General features: G+C 51.9%; 1 protein-coding gene across 1 annotated transcript; it reads left to right on the top strand.

Moving 5' to 3' along the window:
• Positions 1 to 524: 524 nt before the first annotated feature.
• On the top strand, positions 525 to 19,034 carry IL22RA1 (interleukin 22 receptor subunit alpha 1). The gene is made up of 7 exons (XM_019836395.3): positions 525 to 831; positions 3,911 to 4,043; positions 4,948 to 5,126; positions 6,797 to 6,972; positions 11,747 to 11,885; positions 15,991 to 16,112; positions 17,120 to 19,034. The coding sequence occupies exons 1-7, from the start codon at positions 789 to 791 to the stop codon at positions 18,071 to 18,073; spliced, it is 1,746 nt and encodes a 581-aa protein (XP_019691954.3). The 5' UTR covers positions 525 to 788; the 3' UTR covers positions 18,074 to 19,034.
• The last annotated feature ends 966 nt before the right edge of the window (positions 19,035 to 20,000 follow it).

Genomic DNA, 20,000 nt, shown 5'->3' with positions numbered 1-20,000 from the left:
GTATCACAGCCTACGACATCCAAAAGCCATAGGCTTCTGGATGCTTCCACTGGCTGCCCTAGGAGCCAGCTCTCCTGCTCTGGGCCTCGGCCTGCGGCTGTGTGGCCGGGGAGAGCCAAACTCTTCCCAGGAGCACAGATCTCTGATCAGGTCCACCCTGAACAGCGTCCAGGTCCCTCCAGCCTCCCTGAGGCCCAGCAACAAGGAGAAAATGGTTTCCTCTGTCTCCTCCTCCAAGGAGTCACAGCTTTTCCTTTGCCACCAGGAACATTCTGGAACATATTTCCTGTTCCCTTCCTTGTCTGCTCCAGTGATTGTCCTCAGGATAAATTCCTGAGAAGGAAATTTCTGGGGCAAAAGTTACCCGCATGTTGCAGGTTTTTGAGACACAGTGCCAAATTGCTGTCCGATGGGGCTACGTGTCATGGATTATTTTTGTCTTTTTTTTTTTTTTTTTTTTTTTTTTTTTGTCTCTTAGCTTCCTGATAACGCACTGAACAGCCTGGGTTGAATCAGCCACCAGACCAGATAAACAAGCTGGCCTGTCGCTATTACTGTTCTCTGCAACTAGGAAAGGAACTCCCTCGGATCCCGCCCAGGACCTGGAATTCTGAAGCTTACAGACCAGACACCTTTGCACCTCGCTCCCCCTGCTCTGGCCCCACCCTCCCATCTTTCCCCACCCCTGCACCTGGGTGGAGCCCGATGCCAAGGCGGCAAAGCCTCTCAGTCTTCCAACCGTGCTCTGCCCAGCGCGGAGGCCAAAAGAGGGCCCTGAGCCCGGCCCCATGAGGACGCTACTGACCATCCTGGCCGTGGGATCCCTGGCCGGTGAGTGCCCATCACCCTGTGGTCAGATCCCCCCCTCCCCACCTCCCCCGACACGACACCCGGGAGGGTTGATCGGGGTCTTTTCCCCCATCCCAGCCAGTTTCGGTTTCCTCTCCACTAGGGCTGAACTGGATGATAAGTTTCCCTGGAGAACTGGGGGAAACCTCAGGGTACTGGGGAGAGGATGCGAGGGCCCCTCAGACCCTGGGTTCTTCTGGAGACTCAACTAACCTCTAAACTCAGGGATGCAGCCGGCTGTCTGAACTGGGGGTGCCAGATCCCCTCACCTCAGTGGTTAGAGAATTGGCCCGAGGGGGGCAGACCTCCTTGGACCACTCGAATCATTCTGATAGCTGTCTGGTCCCTTCCTCTGCTTCTGGCTTTCACTGGCCCAACAAGGGGAGGTGGGAGAACAACAGAGGGACAAAACTCGAGCGCGGCCATTGTTTCCCTCCTCACCTCTGGGGCTGGGGGGCTCTTCCGGCCCCTCACTCTAGATCCCAGAGAGCGCTTTGTCCCACAACGGCCAGGCCTGCCGCGTTAACGGGTCTTAAAACACCCTTTGACAACAGAACTAGAAGGCATGGTTTCCAAACCCAATAAAATCGGTTTCTTGATTTACCGTTATAGAGAAATTTCAAACAGATGCGTGAGACCCCAGATTTTGTCTCTGCTCCAGGAGAGGGGTAGTACAATTCAGGGAACTTTCCCAGGAAGTGAATGCATAGTGCTGACTGAAGAGAGGGAGGGAGGGTCCTTGCAAGGCCCTTTCTGGCTCAAGTGCAGGATAAAGCCCATAAAGAGCCGAGGCTTCCCAGCCCCCTCTGCTGCTGTCCCCTGTCCCCTGCGTAAGCTGGTGGGATCCACAGTGCTTCCGGCTGCCGCCTGGGCCCCTCCAGTCTGTCCAACTCTGGCATCGAGATGGGTATTCCCAACACGCTGCGCCCTTGATGAGTGAGGAAGACTTGTTGCCTCCCCCGAAGACTCCATTCTGATTGGAAGTCTTGCAAGCTCCTGACCCTTTCGGATGGGGACCGAAGGGAAACAGTCTGAGGAGTTGTTCAGAGCCAAGAAGGTTCTCCAGGACCCAGGTCTCCTCTGCCCTAGCATTCTGAGGCTGATTCCAGAATATTTTGAATTGTTTTTGTTTGTTCGTTTTTCCTTAGCTTCCGACTTGTTGACATAGAATTGTTTTTCCAAGCAAACGTGGGAACTTCCTTTTCTAGAGGCTACCGGTCTGTCAGTTTCTAGACAACACATGGGTGTCCAGGATTTCACAATGTAGACTTTCACCCAGGAAGTGCAGACACAACACAGGTTGGGGAACGCATGATGGAGTTGAGGAGAAAAAGAAATGAGTGAGGTAGGAGGAGAGGAGAGATCCTGTTAGCCCTCAATCCCCCCTAAAAGAAGAATCCAGCCAAGGTCCATCCACCTCATTTCTGGAAGCCAACTTCAGTTCCCTCCTGAAAAACGGTGCCAACCTCCTCCCAGCCTGGGCCCCTCACCTCCCAAGCAAGTCTCAGCCTCAGCCACCAGGCTCCCCCCCCAACCCAACTAGCCCACCAGCATACTGACCCCAGCCAGCAACCTTTCCACTGTAGCCCCTAACGAGGGGTGGCTTAGACACCCCAGACAGACCCTGACCTTCTCTCAAATCCACCCTCGCTCTCTCCTTTACCACCTTGCCCTACCTTTACCACCCCACCAGAAGCCACCATTCAGTTCTGACTTCAAATTGGACTCCCTCCCTCAACTTAAGACCCAGCCCTGAATCCAGGATCGCTCACTCCCTCCAGAACAGACCCCAATTCTGCCCAGACTCAGATCCAAACAAGATGTCAGCCACACCTTGGGGCCCAATAGCATAGCCGCCACATTGGCTAGAAGCAGTAAGACACCCCCTGCACCCCCAGACCCCTAGGCCTTGTTCTGAGAGCTCCAAGAAACCTGGAACACAAAGATCTCTATAGCTGCTGGGACTGACCAACCCAGGTTCAAAGAGGAATGCTTCCTTAGAACCTTGCCAGTGGATGCACAGCAGGGTCAGGTTTGTCCTAACCCTCTTTCCCACCCTCTCAGGTGCCTCCTAAGCCCATGGACCCCTCTTGCAGAAATATCGTATGTAGACTCAGAGTGGGGACTAAATAAAAACCCACTCCTTGGACCTGTTGTGGTCATGGTCACGCCCAGGGTGGGTGGAGGCACACACACATCAAAGACACATATGTACACAAGGCCCCAAGGCCTTGGCGCAAGTGGGTCCGCACCTGTTTATTTCCCACCCCGGCCAACCAGGCCCTTCTGAGCACGCTCAGAGCCAGCTGTCAGTTCCGGCTGCCATTTTCCTGCGCCCCTCTTCCTTTCCACAGACCAAGCGTGGAGGGCTGAGAGAAGAGCTTTGGAAGTGAAGGCTCTCATTTATAGTAAAAGTTGCTTCAGGGGCGGTGGTCCCTCCCTGGTCCTCTTCTTGGGGCTCTGGCCCTTTGCTGTCCCCTCCTTGCCCTCCTGTATCCCCCCATGACCAGTCTAGCACTCTGATGAGTCCTGCAGGCTCTGTCACATACTAACTGTGACCCTGAGCAAAGAAACGTCTCTGAGGGGCGCCTGGGTGGCTCAGGCAGTTAAGCGACTGACTCTTGATTTCGGCTCAGGTCACGATGTCACAGTTCGTGAGCTCGAGCCCCTCATCGGGCTCTGGGCCGACGGCTCGGAGCCTGGAGCCCGCTTCGGATTCTGCGTCTCCCTCTGTCTGCCCCTCCGGGGCTTGCACTCTGTCTCTCGCACTGTCTCGCAAATAAATAAACATTAAAAGAAATTTTTTTAATAAAATAAAACGGCGAATTTTATGGGATGTGAAGGATGAAAATAGTAAATATAATAATATATAATGAATACGGAATATAATCATAAATGATAATAACAACAATAAAGGTAGCTCAGTAAAGACTAGAAAAAGAAGTGAAGGAGAGCGGTGATGGTCCGTTGCAGAATCTCTGGTGAGGAGGACGGCTTGTTGGGAGGCTGGAGGCAGGGTCCTCGTGCCCTTCTCCTCACACTGCTCCCCCGCTTCCTGCAGCTCACGTGGCTGAGGGCACCTCGGATCTTCTTCAACACGTGAAATTCCAGTCCAGCAACTTCGAAAACATCCTGACGTGGGACAGCAGGCCGGAGAGCGCCCCAGACACGGTCTACAGTGTTGAGTATAAAAAGTAGGCTTCCCTCTCCGCATGACCTCTTTTGATTCTGCTCTGAAACCGACCCTTCCGAGAAAATCCCCCTGGGCCGTATGTCCCCACACCCCCACCCGACGTGATACAGCCTGCACCACCGCCTGCCAGATAAGAGCTTTGCTGCTTGGTGGTTTCTTTCGCAAAGGGAGAATATGGTGATGGTTAAAATTCCAGGCTCCGGGGTCAGACTGGCCGGCTCTCGCCTTTATGACCTTGGGCGATGGGCACCAAGCCTGTGTCCCATCCGTAAAGTGAGAGGACCTTCATCATGGATTGTTAGGTAGATTAATTAAGATAGACCCACGAACACTCGTGCCTGGAAAATAATTGTTTTATTCTCATCAGTGAGACTCGCTCAACAGAAAGTCATGCCCACCCCCTCGAGCCCGTGCCCTCATTCCTGCCCGTCTCCCTTCCCATGCAGCGGAGGAGGTTGACGTGGGCTCAGGGGTCTGCAAACCCGGGTTCCGTTGCTGGTCCTGCCACTTCATCCCGCGGCAAGTCACTTCCCCTCTCTGCGCCTCAGATCCCTCATCTGTCAAACGGGGATAACAGTGCCTTCCTCAAAGGCTTTTGGTGACGACGAGCCCCGAATATGAACTCAGGCTGGCTGAGTTCAAATCCCGGCTCCCCAGGCGTAAGCTCCGAACACCTGCCCAGATATTGCCTCTTTAAGCCTCAGCTTCCTTATTCGAAAAGGCGGGAGCATGACATACGAACCTCACGGGATCACCGTGAGGACTCACAGATCACCCGCATAAGGGGCCTGGGACACAGAATACGCGAAGTAAATACTAGATATCGTTATCATTACTAATAAACCACGGGCCCAGTGCCAGGCCCGCTCATTGAACGTGTGCCCCGGTCCCTCCCTCGCCTCCAGGTATGGAGAGAGAGAGTGGCTGGCAAAGGAGGGCTGCCAACGGATCACCCGGAAATCCTGCAACCTGACCTTGGAGACGGGCAACCCCATGGAGCACTACTATGCCCGCGTAACTGCTATCAGCGCTGGAGGCCCGTCGGCCACCAAGATGACCGACCGGTTCAGCTCCCTGTATCACAGTGAGTGGGCGCCCCTCACTGCAGGGAAGGGGAGGGGGACGGCCCAGGAGGGCTCTGGGGGGGCCGTTAGAGACGTGGCTTTTAGGGAAGGTAGCCGCAACTACAGAGCATCCCATGTGCACGGTTCATCTTCCTCCAGCTCCATCCCGACCTCCCGAGGTCAGTCGCCTTCACCTCGCCTCTTGACTACAACCAAGGCCTCCTAACTCAGCGCCCTACTCTGGCCTGGACTCTTTTCCGGTCCTCAGTCTTGGTCTCTGCCTCAATATCACCTCCTAAGTGGGCGTCCCCGCTCACGGCCCCAGTGACCTCATTTCACTACATCGCCACCTGTTATTCTCTGCCACAGTCAACTGTTCATTGTCTCGACAGCTCATGTCACCATTTGCTTACGTGTATAGCATCTGCCTTCCCCAGTGAAACACGGACTCCATGTGGAGGCGTGGAATCCCCTGTATTCTCGGTCCTTCGCATAGGGCCTGGCACGTGGGAATTAATACGTAACTGATGAATGAATGAATGAATGAATGAATGGAGTAGGAGTTGCCAAACTCCCCACACAAGTTAAGCAGGTGGTGATGTTCACTTACTGACTTAACAGCCGTGTGGCTGTCCAAGAGAATTAAAAAGTAAAATTAAACAAGTTATTTTTTCTTGGCTTGTCCAATTAATACGTATTTAACTGCAGAAACTCTGGAAAATATAGAAATCCACACACAAAAATGAAAGTAGCCCAAAAGAATCTGAACACTTAAACATAAACATAGTTGCTAGGGACTCTTTCTACTCTTTCGTAACCTGGTTGGTAGGTGTTTTTCGTAGAGTGCTATCAGGAACGTTTGCCCGTGTTGTTAAGCATTTTTCCACGACGTGGACATCTCATGGCTGCAAAATGATCTATTCGATGGAGGTAGTCTTCACTTACTTCCCTCATTCCCTTTTTGAGGATTTTTAACTCAGTTTTTTATAAACAAAACTGAAGTTCACATTCTTCTAGTTCAGATGTTTTTGATCTTGGTGGGTCAATGGACCCTTGAGGGATTTTTATAAGTTAGCTTCAGGAGGAGTAGGGTTCATGAATGCCTAAAATCGAGCGGAAAATATTTGTATCTGTAGGTACATTTTGGGGAAGAGAAGTTCCATAGCGTTCATCAAATTCTTAAAGAGGTCTGTAAACCCCTAAGGGTTATTTGGTTATTGGGAAAATTTTGTCTTGAACGAGATTGAAGTCTTAGGTCTGGCCTTTGAGGCCAAATCAATAATTTGAGGCCGGCCCCCCAAACATTATTTAGGTTATGTAGTTGAGCCATCAGTCCCCAAAGCTGTCATAGCCGATAGACTTGGGGGAGGGTGCTCTGGCCAGACTCGAGGTGGGGATTGAGAAGGCAGGGGTAAGGTCATGGTTAATCTAGGGGGCCACCGCCCCTCTCCCTGGGTGCTTCCCACTCACCCCTGGGCGCCCTTTTGCCAACCTCAACCCCAAACACCAGTTGCTTGCAGAACTTTTGTCTTCTCACGAGTTTGTGTAGCTGATGCTTTCAGAGCATAGCTGGGGTTGGGGTGGGAGGAGAAGGGAAGCAGTCAGTCCCGTCCCAGGGTCCGGGGCGGTCTCAGACACTACTGGCTGGTTCTAGCCCTTTCTTTTTTGCATTTCCTTCTCCCCTTTCTAGCTACCATCAAACCACCCAATGTGACCTGTATCCCCAAGGTGAGATCCATCCAGATGATTGTCCATCCCACCACCACGCCTATCCACACAGGGGATGGCCACCGGCTAACCCTGGAGGACGTCTTCCCTGACCTGTCCTACCACTTAGAGCTCCAGGTCAACCACACCTACCAGATGGTAAGTGTATATGTCTCCCTGGTCCTTCCCTGCCTTGGAAACTCATTTCCCTCTCAATTAGATCTGCATCGCTTTAAGTAGAAAGGAGATGTGTTTTCTATATATATGTATTTTTTAGCATTCTCTGAAACACAGCCCTCCTTCTTGTAGATCACATACACAATAGCACTAAAGTCTCTGGCAAGTCCTGCAAAGCCAAGTCTTCAGTTTTAATTCATTGAATACAACTTCTCTCAAATCTCTTGACCAGAGAAGCTCTTTTTACTTTGCATGATTTTTTTTTTAACTTTATCTTTTGCCTAATGCCTTATAACATCCTGGAGAGCAACCTCTATTAACATCTTCAGGTGTCCGCTTTGGAAAATGCTGGAATCTATTTCCACCGCTGCAGTTCTTTTTGCTGGTTCTCTTCTATTTTCAGTAACTGGATACAGGCAGTGTCTTAAAAAAATTTTTTTTAACATTTTATTTATTTTTGAGACAGAGAGAGACAGAGCATGAACGGGGGAGGGTCAGAGAGAGAGGGAGACACAGAATCGGAAACAGGCTCCAGGCTCCGAGCCATCAGCCCAGAGCCCGACGCGGGGCTCGAACTCACGGACCGCGAGATCGTGACCTGGCTGAAGTCGGCCGCTTAACCGACTGAGCCACCCAGGCGCCCCGAGGCAGTGTCTTAAGATCACTAACAAGGAAAGGTGGAAAGCAAGGGTACAAAGGGTCAAATCGCATACAAGGTATTTCTTTTATATCCAGGAAACGCGTGTTATTTTCTCTCAGCAGGTGCCACGAGTCCATAATTCCATTGAATGACTATTGTTGCACCCAAGATGTTTATAACCTAGTAGATGAAGAAGGAGCAAAAACAAGAATTCAGATAGTTATAGAAAGAGGAAAATAAGGGTATCGTGTGTGGTGGAGCAGGGGTGGGGAGGGGAGGGGGGAAATGGCAGCTCAAAGAGTTCTGGAAAAACTCCCAGAACTTTCTGGTGCCAGTGCCAATTTCTGAGATGTGCCAAGTAATGCATGCTTCTGATGTCCCTTAGTCTTTACCATAACTTTAGGAGGTAGGTGCTATTATCTCCACTTTCTGAACGAGAAAACAGAGGCTCAGAGAGGTTCAGGCACTCGCTCAAGATTGTTCAGCAAATAATAGCATAGTCAAGATTCCTATCCAGCTCAGGGGCGCCTGGGTGGCACAGTCGGTTAAGCGTCCGACTTCAGCCAGGTCACGATCTCGAGGTCCGGGAGTTCGAGCCCCGCGTCGGGCTCTGGGCTGATGGCTCAGAGCCTGGAGCCTGTTTCCGATTCTGTGTCTCCCTCTCTCTCTGCCCCTCCCCCGTTCATGCTCTGTCTCTCTCTGTCCCAAAAATAAAGAAACGTTGAAAAAAAAAAAATTCCTATCCAGCTCTGTTCAGAGCCCACATTTTCCCTTCACTGGCCTAGGCTGCCCCACCATGACCGGAGACAGAAGCAAGAAAACTTAAAGCCCTACTGACAAGCACCAAACTGCCCGGTTTGGCTAGAGCGCGGGGACTATTTCTCAAAACATGGCCCCAGTCGATGGCATCAGACTCTCCTGCAATATTTATTTAAAATGCAGCCTCCTTCCAATCTACTCACTGAAATTCTGTACTTGCCTGTCTGGGATCTGAATTTTCAGTGAACAACCCAAGTGCTTCTTACCCACCCTGAAGCGGGACAACCACTGAGGTAGACGAGCCACGGGAGGTAAACCTGGGTGGTGGACAGAGAAGTTCTATTTATTTCCACAGTCAGGGGAGCAGTTAGAGATTACTGAGCAGGAAGAGTCCTTATCACGCTCCTTGTGGGGAGATATTTGGGTTTTTACTGAATATCTTACAACTTAATTCAGTTTGTGGCCAGAGAACATACTCTGTGTGTTTGCGGTCCTTTTAAATGTATGGAAACTTGTTTTCTGGCTCAGCATATGGCCCATCTGGGTGAGTGATCCATGTGTGCTTGAAAAGAATGTGTATCTTACCATTGCTTGGTAGAGCGCTCTATAAATATATCAGATAAAGGCAGCTGATAGTGTTACATGCTGTATGTCTTTCCTGATTGGGGAAGGTCTACTATTCTTTTAATTGCTGAGAGTATTCAAATCTCCACCCAGGGGTGCTTGGGTGGCTCAGTGAGTTAAGCGTCCAACTTTGGCTCAGGTCAGGCTTTCGTGGTTCGTGAGTTCGAGCCCCGCGTCGGGCCCTGTGCTGACAGTTCAGAGCCTAGGGCCTGTTTCGGATTCTGTGTCTCCCTCCCTCTCTGTTCCTCCCCTGCTCATGCTCTGTCTGTCTCTCTCAAAAATAAATAAAGATTTAAAAAATATTTTTTTTAATAAACAAAAAAATAAAACCTCCACCCATTTGTTTATTTCCCCTTTAACTCTGTGCAATCTGGCCAGGCATTGTGTGCATGAAACTCCGTTATCAAACACATACACAGTTCTGATCGTTACGGCCTCATTGGGGCCTAAATTGACCTTTTTATCGTTATGAAATGTCCTTTTCTCCCCAGTATGATTCTTTGTATTGAAGTCTTCTTCACCTGTTACTCATATAGCCTCTCCAGCTTTCTTATACTTAATCTCCCTCGTATATCCTTTTACCTCCATTTATTGTCAATTTCACGGTCTCATATTTAAAGTACATCTCTTGAAGACAGCATTCTGACCATCTTGGCCCTTTTCCTTGAGATATAATTCACATACCATAAAATCCTTCCTTTTAAAGTGTACAACTCAATGGCTTCTAAAAAAAAAAAAAGTTGTGTGACCATCACGCTAATTCTCCTTACCCTATTGATCTGTTTTTGAGTTCTGTGACTCTCTTGTCACCTCCCATCTGCTATTAAGAACACTCCAGTGCGATTCTTGTTTCAAATATTGTATTTTTCAGTTCTAAAGTTTCCAATTTTCATAGTTTCTATTCTGATGAGACTTCCTAGTCCCTCAGTTTTAGCACATTTTCTTTCACTTCCTTGAGCGTATTTCTACTAGCTGCTTGAAAATCGTTGCCTGTTAATGCCAGATTTGAGTCATCTTGGAGGAGGTCACCACTGATTGTCTTTTCTCCTGAGTATGGATCACATTTTCTCTTACTCTGCCTGTCTAACAATTTTAGAATGTATCCTGGATGTTGTGAATGGTGTACTGGGGGGGGGGGGGGGAGGGGGGGGAGGGCCTCTGGATTCTGTTCTTTTCTTCCAAAGAGTAATTGACTTGTTCTGTTTTATTTTAGCAGGCAGGTAATTTGGCTGGGCTTCAAACTCCAAAATGTCAGTCCCATTCTTTGACCTTTACCTGGACTGCTTGGAGTTTATCCTACTCACTTTAGGGGCCAGCCGGGGATTTGGGCCAGGTTTACACTCAGAACTTGGGCCTCCTGCCTCTCTATGGACCAGTCCTCTCTGCGGTCTCTCCCCTCACTTTTAGCTGTTGTGATTGCCCAGAACTCTCTCTTATTATTATTCAAACTAGTAAGATTACAAGGTTTCTATTTAGGTTTAAACCACACCGCAAGCTAAAAGACATTTTTTTTTTAATTTTTTTTTTCAACGTTTCTTTATTTTTGGGACAGAGAGAGACAGAGCGTGAACGGGGGAGGGGCAGAGAGAGAGGGAGACACAGAATCGGAAACAGGCTCCAGGCTCTGAGCCATCAGCCCAGAGCCCGACGCGGGGCTCGAACTCACGGACCGCGAGATCGTGACCTGGCTGAAGTCGGACGCTTAACCGACTGCGCCACCCAGGCGCCCCAAAAAGACATTTTAAAAAATGACAAATCCACCTAATGCCTTTCCCTTTCTGCTTTCTCCAGTATCTGCCTGCTTTTGCTTACTCTCTAATGCCTACAGGTGGTTTTTATTTTGGCCAGAGTTTACAGTTGATGCTTTAGGGAGGGTTAGTCCAAAGAAGCTATAAATTACTGGGAGCAAAAAGAAGAGAGATCGAATATGAAAGTGAATGAGATGGGGCGCCTGGGTGGCTCAGTCGGTTAAGCGTCCGACTTCGGCTCAGGTCATGATCTCCCGGTCTGTGAGTACAGCCCGCGTCGGGCTCTGTGCCGATAGCGGCAGTAAAAAAAATCTGGGGAAGGAGGAATCTTGGGCCTTGGCAACTTGCTGGACTTGTATCACACGATATTTAACGTGTGCAATTTCAACCGTATGAGTTGCACAAAACAGTGAGTTGTAAAATCCGTTTGTATACTCCTTCACACACTTACACGCCCCTCCAAAAATAAACATAAAAATAACCCTAAACCCTGGCCTCCACATGCCTGCAAAGGGGAAGATGTACCTGAAAGGCGAAGAACGAAGAAGAAAATTCTTAGCTTTTGAGGCCCAATTAAGGCAGAAGCAATGAGGAAGGCATAAGGGAGGGACGGATATTCAAGGGTTTTTGATACTTGACAAAGAAGGAAGAGGAGGAGGAGAAAAACTAGGAGAAGGGGAGATAATGGTGATGTTGGTGGAGGCGGTGATGGTAACGGCAGCTAGCCTAAAGAGAGTGCTTCATGGGCCAGACCCTGTTCTAGTGAAAGCACGTGTTGCTCGGTGACCGACTGGGTTTGCAGATAAAGCAGAGGGTAGGGGAATAGGAAGGGAGCACTGCGGACCAACCACCAGCTTTTGGTGTGGGTAGCTGGTGGACCATACTGAGTGCAGTCACCCAGGCAGAGGGGTGCACAGGCTTGCTTGGGCCCCATACGGAGACTAGTGTGTAAAAGGAGTCACTCTGCGTTCTCTATCAAATTCAGCACCTTGGAGGCAAGCAGAGGGAATACGAGTTCATTGGCCTGACCCCCGACACAGAGTTCCTTGGAGCCATCAGGATTTTTGTTCCAGCCTTGGTCAGAGAGAGCGACCCCTACACGTGCCGAGTGAAGACCTTGCCAGGTAAGTTCAACTGGAGCCAGAGGGAGGTGGGACTCCTGAATTCGAATCTTGACTCTGTGCTTTCTTCCCTCTAACCAAGGTGAGGTCTGGTGGCCCACCAAAAACTACAGACGGATTATTATTAGAGTATTGCCAAAGTCACTGTTTGTTTATCCATCATTGAGTTAGCTGATGGGCTGTTATTAAACGTGTTTAATCCCTACCCTCCAACCTGCTGGATATCCTCTCTCTGACCAGCTTTGTATATTCCCTGGCAAATCCACCTTAATATTAACCCAGGTGAGATATACTGGGAAATAATCTGCAAAAGGGAAAGCAGAGATGATAAAAAGTTCCCTCAGTATCTTCCAAAGTCAAAGAACAGTGACGGTGATAAGAACTAGCATTTCTTTTCTTTTCTTCTTTAATTTTTTTTTTTTTTTTTGAAAGACAGAGAGAGACAGAGCACAAGTGAGGAAGGGGCAGAGAGAAGGAGACACAGAATCCGAAGCAGGCTCCAGGCTCTGAGCTGTCAGCACAGAGCCCGATGCGGGGCTCGAACCCGCAAACCGTGAGATCATGACCTGAGCTGAAGTCGGACGCCTAACTGACAGAGCCACCCAGGCACCCCAAGAACCAGCTATTCTGCAGTGCTAGCCAGGGACCAGAAACCACTAACCACAATCCTCGTGAGCTACCTGTGAGACAGGTACAATTATCACCCTGTCTTACTGAAGACACTAAAGTTCAGAGTGGTTAAGTAACCTGCACAAGGGCACACAGGCGGTGAGGGATAGAACAAGGCTGAATTCAGGAGACCATGTTCTCATCACCACGCTACTATAGAAATCGTTTTTGAGTCATTGGCTCAGGGAGATGGTGCAAGTTGAGAAGATGAAAGTGATAGGAGGGGGTCGGATGGATTTGGAAAAAGAGTCTCCTCCTTAGTCATCAGGTTCAGACTCATGATGTCAGTAGGTGATTTCTGTGCTAATGAGGAGGCGAGGCAGCTGCCAGAGGCTGGGCAGTGGGGCCTGCCTGTAGCTGGGTAGAATCATCCTCGGGGAAGCTCTCCTCCCCGGTGTTGTTCAGAAACTCAACTCACCAGTCGCCCCAAGAATGCACAAGAGACTGATTGCCTCCACCCAAGTCCCAGTGCATTAATTTTCGGGGGAAAAGATGCCTGGTCGAAAGGCCAGCGCTGGCCACTTGCGCGGGGCATGCCTTTCCTGGGGAAGGGCCACGGGGACACCAGAATAGAACTTGGCGAGAGCAGAGCTAGAAAAGGAAACCGACTGTACAGGCACCAAGCTGGGAGCACGTATATGATTTGTGACTCTTTCCCCTGGATGGACTAGACACATGTCCCCCATTCCTGGCCTACCCCTGCCCCACCCCACTTTCTGCCAATGTGCAGCCCCCTCTACCCTTATCCTTCTATTGGCTTGTCTTTACACGGTCTAGCTCATGATGTGATACCTTTTATTTTTTTTCTAAGACCGTAGATACTTTTACATAAGTCACATTTCTTATTGGCTATTTCTTCCTGACATCTAGAAGTCACCTTCTCCTTCAAAATTAAGTATATTAACAACAATTCCCGCCATTTGTTAAGTACCCACTCCATTGCCAAGCACTATGTGAAATGCTTTACATGCATTATCCCATTTAATCTTTATAACAATCTTGCGGGTTGGGTAGCCTCACCCCCATTTCACAGAGGCGGAACTCTGGCTCAGAGAGGCTAAGCAACTTACCAGCAACTGCACAGCTGGTCAGTTCATCTAATCTCGAAGCCTGGGCTCTAACCAGCACTTTGCAATTTTGTTTTTGGCTAGGCCTCTCTACTGCACATTTATGTCTCTTATTTCCATTTCAGAGTGATATGTCCTGCCCTTGACCCCGTATCACGCAGTCTGTCTTATCCCAGAGTCCAGAATTTCCACTTCACTTCTCAGGATGTCTGGGAGGGTCACAGAGCAACATCTGAGCATCTTGATGCTGGAAAGGACTCTAGGGGTCATTTCACCCCATATCCAATTTTTACAGATGGGGAAACTAAGGCATCCTTGTGTAGTGCCTATGAGGAGAGCTTTGTAGTTGAACATGACAATCCTGGTTCTCCACCGAGCAGCTGTGTGCCCTTGGTCAAGTCACTTAGCCTTTCTGAGACTCAGCTTCATTATCCCTAAGAAAGGAGCATCTCTGGCCCTCAATGTTTTGTAGGATGTCATAGGCAGAGCACCCACACCGTGCATATAGTAAGAGTTCAGTAATTGCTGGCTCCTATTCTTAATAAATAGTAGACCAGAGGGGCGCCTGGGCGGTTGAGCGTCCGACTTCAGCTCAGGTCATGATCTCACAGTCCGTCAGTTGGGCTCACAGTCCCCTCGTTGGGCTCTGTGCTGACAGCTCAGAGCCTGAAGCCGGCTCTGGATTCTGTGTCTCCCTCTCTCTCTGCCCCTGCCCTACTCATGCTCTGTCTCTCTCTGTCTCTCAAAAATGAGTAAGTGTGAAAAAAAGTTTTTTTAATAAAAATAAAAATAAATAGTAGACCAGAGAGGGTCATGCAGCAGAGAGAAGGATTCTCAGCATGTCAGTGGCTGAGCCAGACCTCTAACACCCCACATTCCAGAGCACCAAGAGGAATACCGTGTGACAAGGGACAGGGTTATCACTGAGGTAGGAAGCTGACCCAGAGAGGTCAACAGTCAGAGCTGGGGAAGGGCGAGAAGTGGGCTAGAAATGGAGGCTCCAGAGATTCCCAGGGTTCACAGCAATTGTCAAGGTCACTGACAGCTGGCAATCAGCATCCCACCACATGGGGGAATGGAAGGAGGGTGGCCTGGAGGGTCAAAACCCCTGGAGAACACAAATCACCAGTTTTCACAAAACCCCAACTATTGCTTTCTTACCACGCCCCCTACCGGTCCCACCTGGGCTGGTGACAGGGAGCGTGTCAGGCCAAGAACTGGCAGCATCAGTCTCAAAGATGCAGGACCACTGGGAGAAGGCTCTACATTAAAGCCCTTAGTGGTCCTTCTCTTTCCCTTTTAGAAAGGGCGGTGCCCTCCCGGGCTCCCTCCTGAGCAAGAGCTTCCCAAACACCCAGCCCATTACCTTTGTAGGGAAGCACAGAGGACAGGCCCCTCCCATTGCCACCTCCCCCCACACAACCCCCTCTGCCTCTGCCCCCAGCCCCCTGCTAGGGAGGTAGGGCTGTCCTCAGACCCAGGCAACAGAGGTCACTTTAGAAGGCTCTGCTCCGGCCATACTCTGGCCATGACCCTCCCCACAAGGTGAAGAGTCCTTAGGTCCAAATGCACAGATTCTCCCCTGGAGCCTGTGACCTCGTAGACCACACTCTGAGTACCTGGGACCCTAAAATCCCCTGTACAAATGCCCTGAGCGAGCCTGTGTCCAGTCTAGTGGATCTGTTCCTTGCGTCCTTCCTCCCAAGAGGAGACACTGTCGATGTGCAGACCCTTAGCCCAAAGGATGGCCGTTTGTTTGTGGCTGTTTGGGGGGGGGGGGGACACATGGATGAGCTTGGCTGTGTGGGCTGGGGAGTCCACATCCATGTGCAGAAGGCCCCTGCCAGAGAGGGATAGAGCCAGGGTGGGTCAGGGGCCTGTGGCAGGCTCTCCCTGCACCCCCACATTTCAGCACGGGGACTCCCAAGGAATCTAAGAATCCAAAATTCAAACCTAGCCTCCCAGGTTGTTATGTATTTTTTTAATTTATTTTTTATTTGAGAGAGAGAGAGAGAGAGAGAGAGAGAGAGAGAGAGAGAATCCCAAGCAGGCTCTGCGCTGAGCCAGGTTGTTATGAAAAATATATTCGTCGGGGTGGGAGCATACAACATATTTTACTTAGTGTCAGAATGATTTATAAATTCCGGATACTTAGGCATCTAGTACGTGGCCCCCTTCTTGTGCTCTTGACCCCGCCCTGCACACGTTGGGAGTAGGAGAGACCTTCCCAAGCCTGGCCCAAGAGGGCAGGGCAGGGAAAGCACCCAGCCTGCAGCGTCCACATGGGATCCGGCCCAGACCAGATCCCAGCCTCAGTCTTCCTGCTCTGGCCCCTTTGTCCCCACCCCCCCCCCCCCCCCCCCCCCCCCCAGATCGGACGTGGACATACTCCTTCTCGGGCGCCTTCCTGTTCTCCATGGGCTTCCTCGTCGCAGGGCTCTGCTACCTGAGCTACAGATATGTCACCAAGCCACCTCCGCCTCCCAACTCCCTGGTGAGCAGTTGCGCCTGGGGCCAGAAGGAGGGGTCCAGGGGGGACCCAAGAGCAGCAGGGGCATGGGCCCAGGGACCCCTGGCTCTCCCTGAAGGGGAGGGAGGAGCACATAGTGCAGAAAATTAGACTTCCTTTCTCTTCTCCAACCTAAAGCCGACAAAGACATGGCCCAGCAGGGTGTATTGGAGAAGGGTTGGCGACGGGGGACAGTGGGCTTGGTAAAGAAAACCCACGTGACTCGAAAGCATCCACGTCCAGGCAGGTAACCTAGGAGAGCAGGCAGCTACAAGGGGCTGACAGCGGGTGGGCACTCTGGGGAGCCCTGGAGCTCACATCCGTCAAAATGGGCCTCCCTGGAATCCGGGCCAGTGTAGCCAGGGCTTCTAGGCCCTATGTAAGCCCCCCAAGTCATGCCCCAATATGGCAGCCAGCGCCGGCTCTCTGTTAAAGCCACAGGGCCTGCTGCAGAGGCCCGACCTGACGGGTCTGGGGCTCTAGGAGCCAGCTCTCGTTTATGCGAGGAACAGAGGAGTTGAGGGCATTTCGCAATGTCAAAGCCCAGATGAGCCGTTTCCTGTAGAACTCCCCTGCCTCCCCTTCTCCCCCATCCTTTTGCACCCGGCCCCCTATATCAGGCCCTCGGGGACTCGTGAGTGACGAACAGTGTGGGCCACCACCTCGAGAGCATACCCCAAGGTAACCCCCAATGTGAGTTACCTACTTCCTCGAGAAAGCACAGCCCCGCTCTCTTTCCTTCAGATAGCCTAGACTTTAGAAGTGGCCCTCCACTAAAGCCTCAACTGGGAGCCCTGTCCCTTCACAGAGGCCCAGCATTCAGAGAAATCTCTGGAAAGCCAAGGGGGTGTGCGGCACGTGCATTTTGAAAAGTGCCCCAGGTGGTCTACCCCATCCCCTCTGCCTCTCCTTGGAGGACCCCAACCATCCACGGCACCCTCAGGGAGCTGAGAACGTGCCCTAACGGGTAGACTGTTGTCGTCCCTGCACAGGACGTCCAGCGAGTCCTGACCTTCCAGCCTCTGCGGTTCATCCAGGAGCACGTGCTGATCCCTGTCTTCGACCTGAGCAGCCCCAGCGGTCTGGCCCAGCCCGTCCAGTACTCTCAAGTCAAGGTCTCCGGGCCCGGGGAGCCCCCGGGAGCCCCACCGCTGCACAGCCTGTCTGAGATCACCTACCTCGGGCAGCCAGACATTTCCGTCCTCCGGCCCTCTGGAGTCCCGCCTCACCAGGCACTCTCCCCACTGTCCTGTGCGCCCCAGGCTTCCCCGGAAGTTAGGCCCCCACCCTATGCACCTCAAGTAACCCCCGAAGCTAAACCTCCATCATACATGGCACAGGCCATCTCTGAGGTCCCGCCTCCCTCCTACACTCCTCAGACCACTCCAGACAGCTGGCCTTCTTCCTATGGGATGTGTGTAGAAGGTTCTGGCAAAGACTCCCCACCTGTGACACTCTCTAGTTCCAAACACCTCAGGCCTAAAGGTCAGCTCCAGAAAGAGGCACCAGCTGGAAGGTATATCCCCGATGGCCTTTCTCTGCAAGGGGTGACCTCCTTGGATATGGGGGACCCCCAGGAAGCAAATTCCTTCCACCAGCATCTGGGAGTTCACACGGACAGAGTACCTGACCCCAGTGTGCTACACAGAGGGGAACTAGGGACACCGTCGTACCTGAAGGGCCAGCTCCCCCTCCTCTCCTCTGTCCAGATCGAGGGCCACCCTGTATCCCTCCCTTTGAACACTCCTTCCCTCCCCTGTTCCCCCACAGACCAGGAACCAAGTCCCTGGGGCTTGCTGGAGTCCCTCGTGTGTCCCAAGGACGAGGAGCCTGTATCTGAGACTGAGGCCCAGAGCCCGGCCCCTCAGGCATCAGACCTGAAGCAGCCCACAGAACTGGACTCTCTCTTCAGGGACCTGGCCCTGACCGTGCAGTGGGAGGCCTGAGCGGAGAACAGGGCGGGCCTGGGGCTTCCTCCCTGTCCCCGCCCTACCTCCCATCACTGGCTGTCACTCCCACACCCGACCATGCTGCACACTATGCAGCCCGGCCGCAGGTGAGTGCCCTTGAAAGAACGGAAGGAAAGAAGGACACGGGGCCCCTGCCATGGGTGAGCTATGGTTGGAGCAAAACGGCATGTTAAGGACTGCAGCCAGGGAGTTCTGGGTATGCATCGTATGCAAATGAGCGTGCACAAGCAGAGCCCTGAGGGGAGAAGCAGTGTGGGGAGTTAACGCAGGAGGCTGCACGGAGATCCAGCGCCCCCCTCTCCTAAGATGCAGGACACCAAGTTCCCCATCCCGTTCCTGGCCAGATTCGTAAACGAGTTGGACAGAGAGTGAGGTCTCTACTTCCTCTGTGGCTCCCCTATCCTGAGCAACTGAGTCTGGGAAGGTCGCCTCATAGCAGGCTGGGCAGAACCAGCCGAGGTGGCGCGAGGGAGGGGCGCGGCCCGGGGCTCATCCCAACCCGGCTGCTGCCTGAAATCACACCATCTCAATGTCATCCCCCTGCCGGGGGGGCTTCCCCCCTCCCCTGGAATGCAGGTCCCAGGGAGGGAGGACACACGCAAGCCTTTCCTGCCGGCGGACGACGAGGGTTCAGACCCTGTCTTGAGAGCAGGGTTTGTAAGGAACACGGGGTCATGTGGCCCCTGAAGTAGACACAACAACAAAGTGCACTTACTTGACAGCTTTGGAAACTTAGCTCATCTGGGTTCAAATTCCAGCCTTACCACTTACCGGCTGTCTGACTTCAAGCAAATGAATCACTACTCGAAACCTCGGTTTCTCCATCTGTAAGGTGGAGATAATAACACCTACTTCACGGCGGTGCGGGGAGGATGAAATTAACGAAATGTCTATAAAGTACTTCATTGTGCCTGGCACATGCACAGTGCCCAGGAAATGTCCTGTTGTGATGTTTTACAGTGAGTGACCCTCCCCCCCCCACCCCCCCCACCCCCCACCCCCACCCCCCGCCCCCAGGATGTGGCTTCACGCTGGGCATTTTCTCATGGGCTCACATCACCCTGATCTTCTCCGGATTGCTCTGGGCCAGGCCAGAGGGGCTGGGCTATCTGGGGGAGGTGGAAGGAAACAGGGTCTGAAGACAAAGGGAACCTTCTGGCTGAGGTTGTAGGAGGAAGTCGTTTAAGGGTGGGGGTGCCGTTCCCAGAGGACAGCTCACCAGAGGCGGTGAACATCTCTCTTGCCTTTCTGCCCCCATGGCCGTTCCTACTCCTGCTCCTACGTCAGGAAAGGGCTCCTTGCTCATGCCGCAGGGGGCTGGCACGTCCTTTGTCCCATTTCCCTCTCAGATGAGAGCCCTGTGATAAGATAACCGAGGCCCAGAGAGAAGGGACTCGGGGAGGGGCCCCCCCGCGGAAGCCATGACTTAGCTGGAGCTCAAACCTAGTGCTTTTCATCCTCATCACGAGAAGGAACTTTCCACGCTGGTTTGGTTGCTCAGAGATGAGACTCACGGGGATTAAAGAAGGGGGCCCCAATGGGGTCCTTAAGGGGCCAGGACCTGTCATCACCCTCCTGTCCCGAAGCCCGTTCTGAATATTTCTGAGAAACAGGGCCAAAGTCGGGTTGCCTGAGCATGACCTTCCCGAATATAGTGTCCTCTCTGCTCTGTACCCAGATATGTCTCCCCTCCTCTTCCTCACCGCCCCCCCCCCCCGACACAGCACCAGGTGCTGGTGCTGTTATCTGTTTGTAATTAATATTTAACATCTTCGGGGTCACTGGTCTAGACCTAATATCTCCATAACAGAAGGGTGGGCCACCCTCCTGATGACCCCAGCCCACTCTCTCAGCAGCCGCTGAGGTGGCCCCAATGATTGTTCCCCTCCCCCCACACTGCAAA

The sequence above is a fragment of the Felis catus genome, chromosome C1, assembly GCF_018350175.1.
Source record: "Felis catus isolate Fca126 chromosome C1, F.catus_Fca126_mat1.0, whole genome shotgun sequence".
NCBI classification, from domain to species: domain Eukaryota; kingdom Metazoa; phylum Chordata; class Mammalia; order Carnivora; family Felidae; genus Felis; species Felis catus.
Note: the sequence above shows the minus strand (reverse complement) of the source record. Positions and strands in the feature narration are given on the sequence as shown.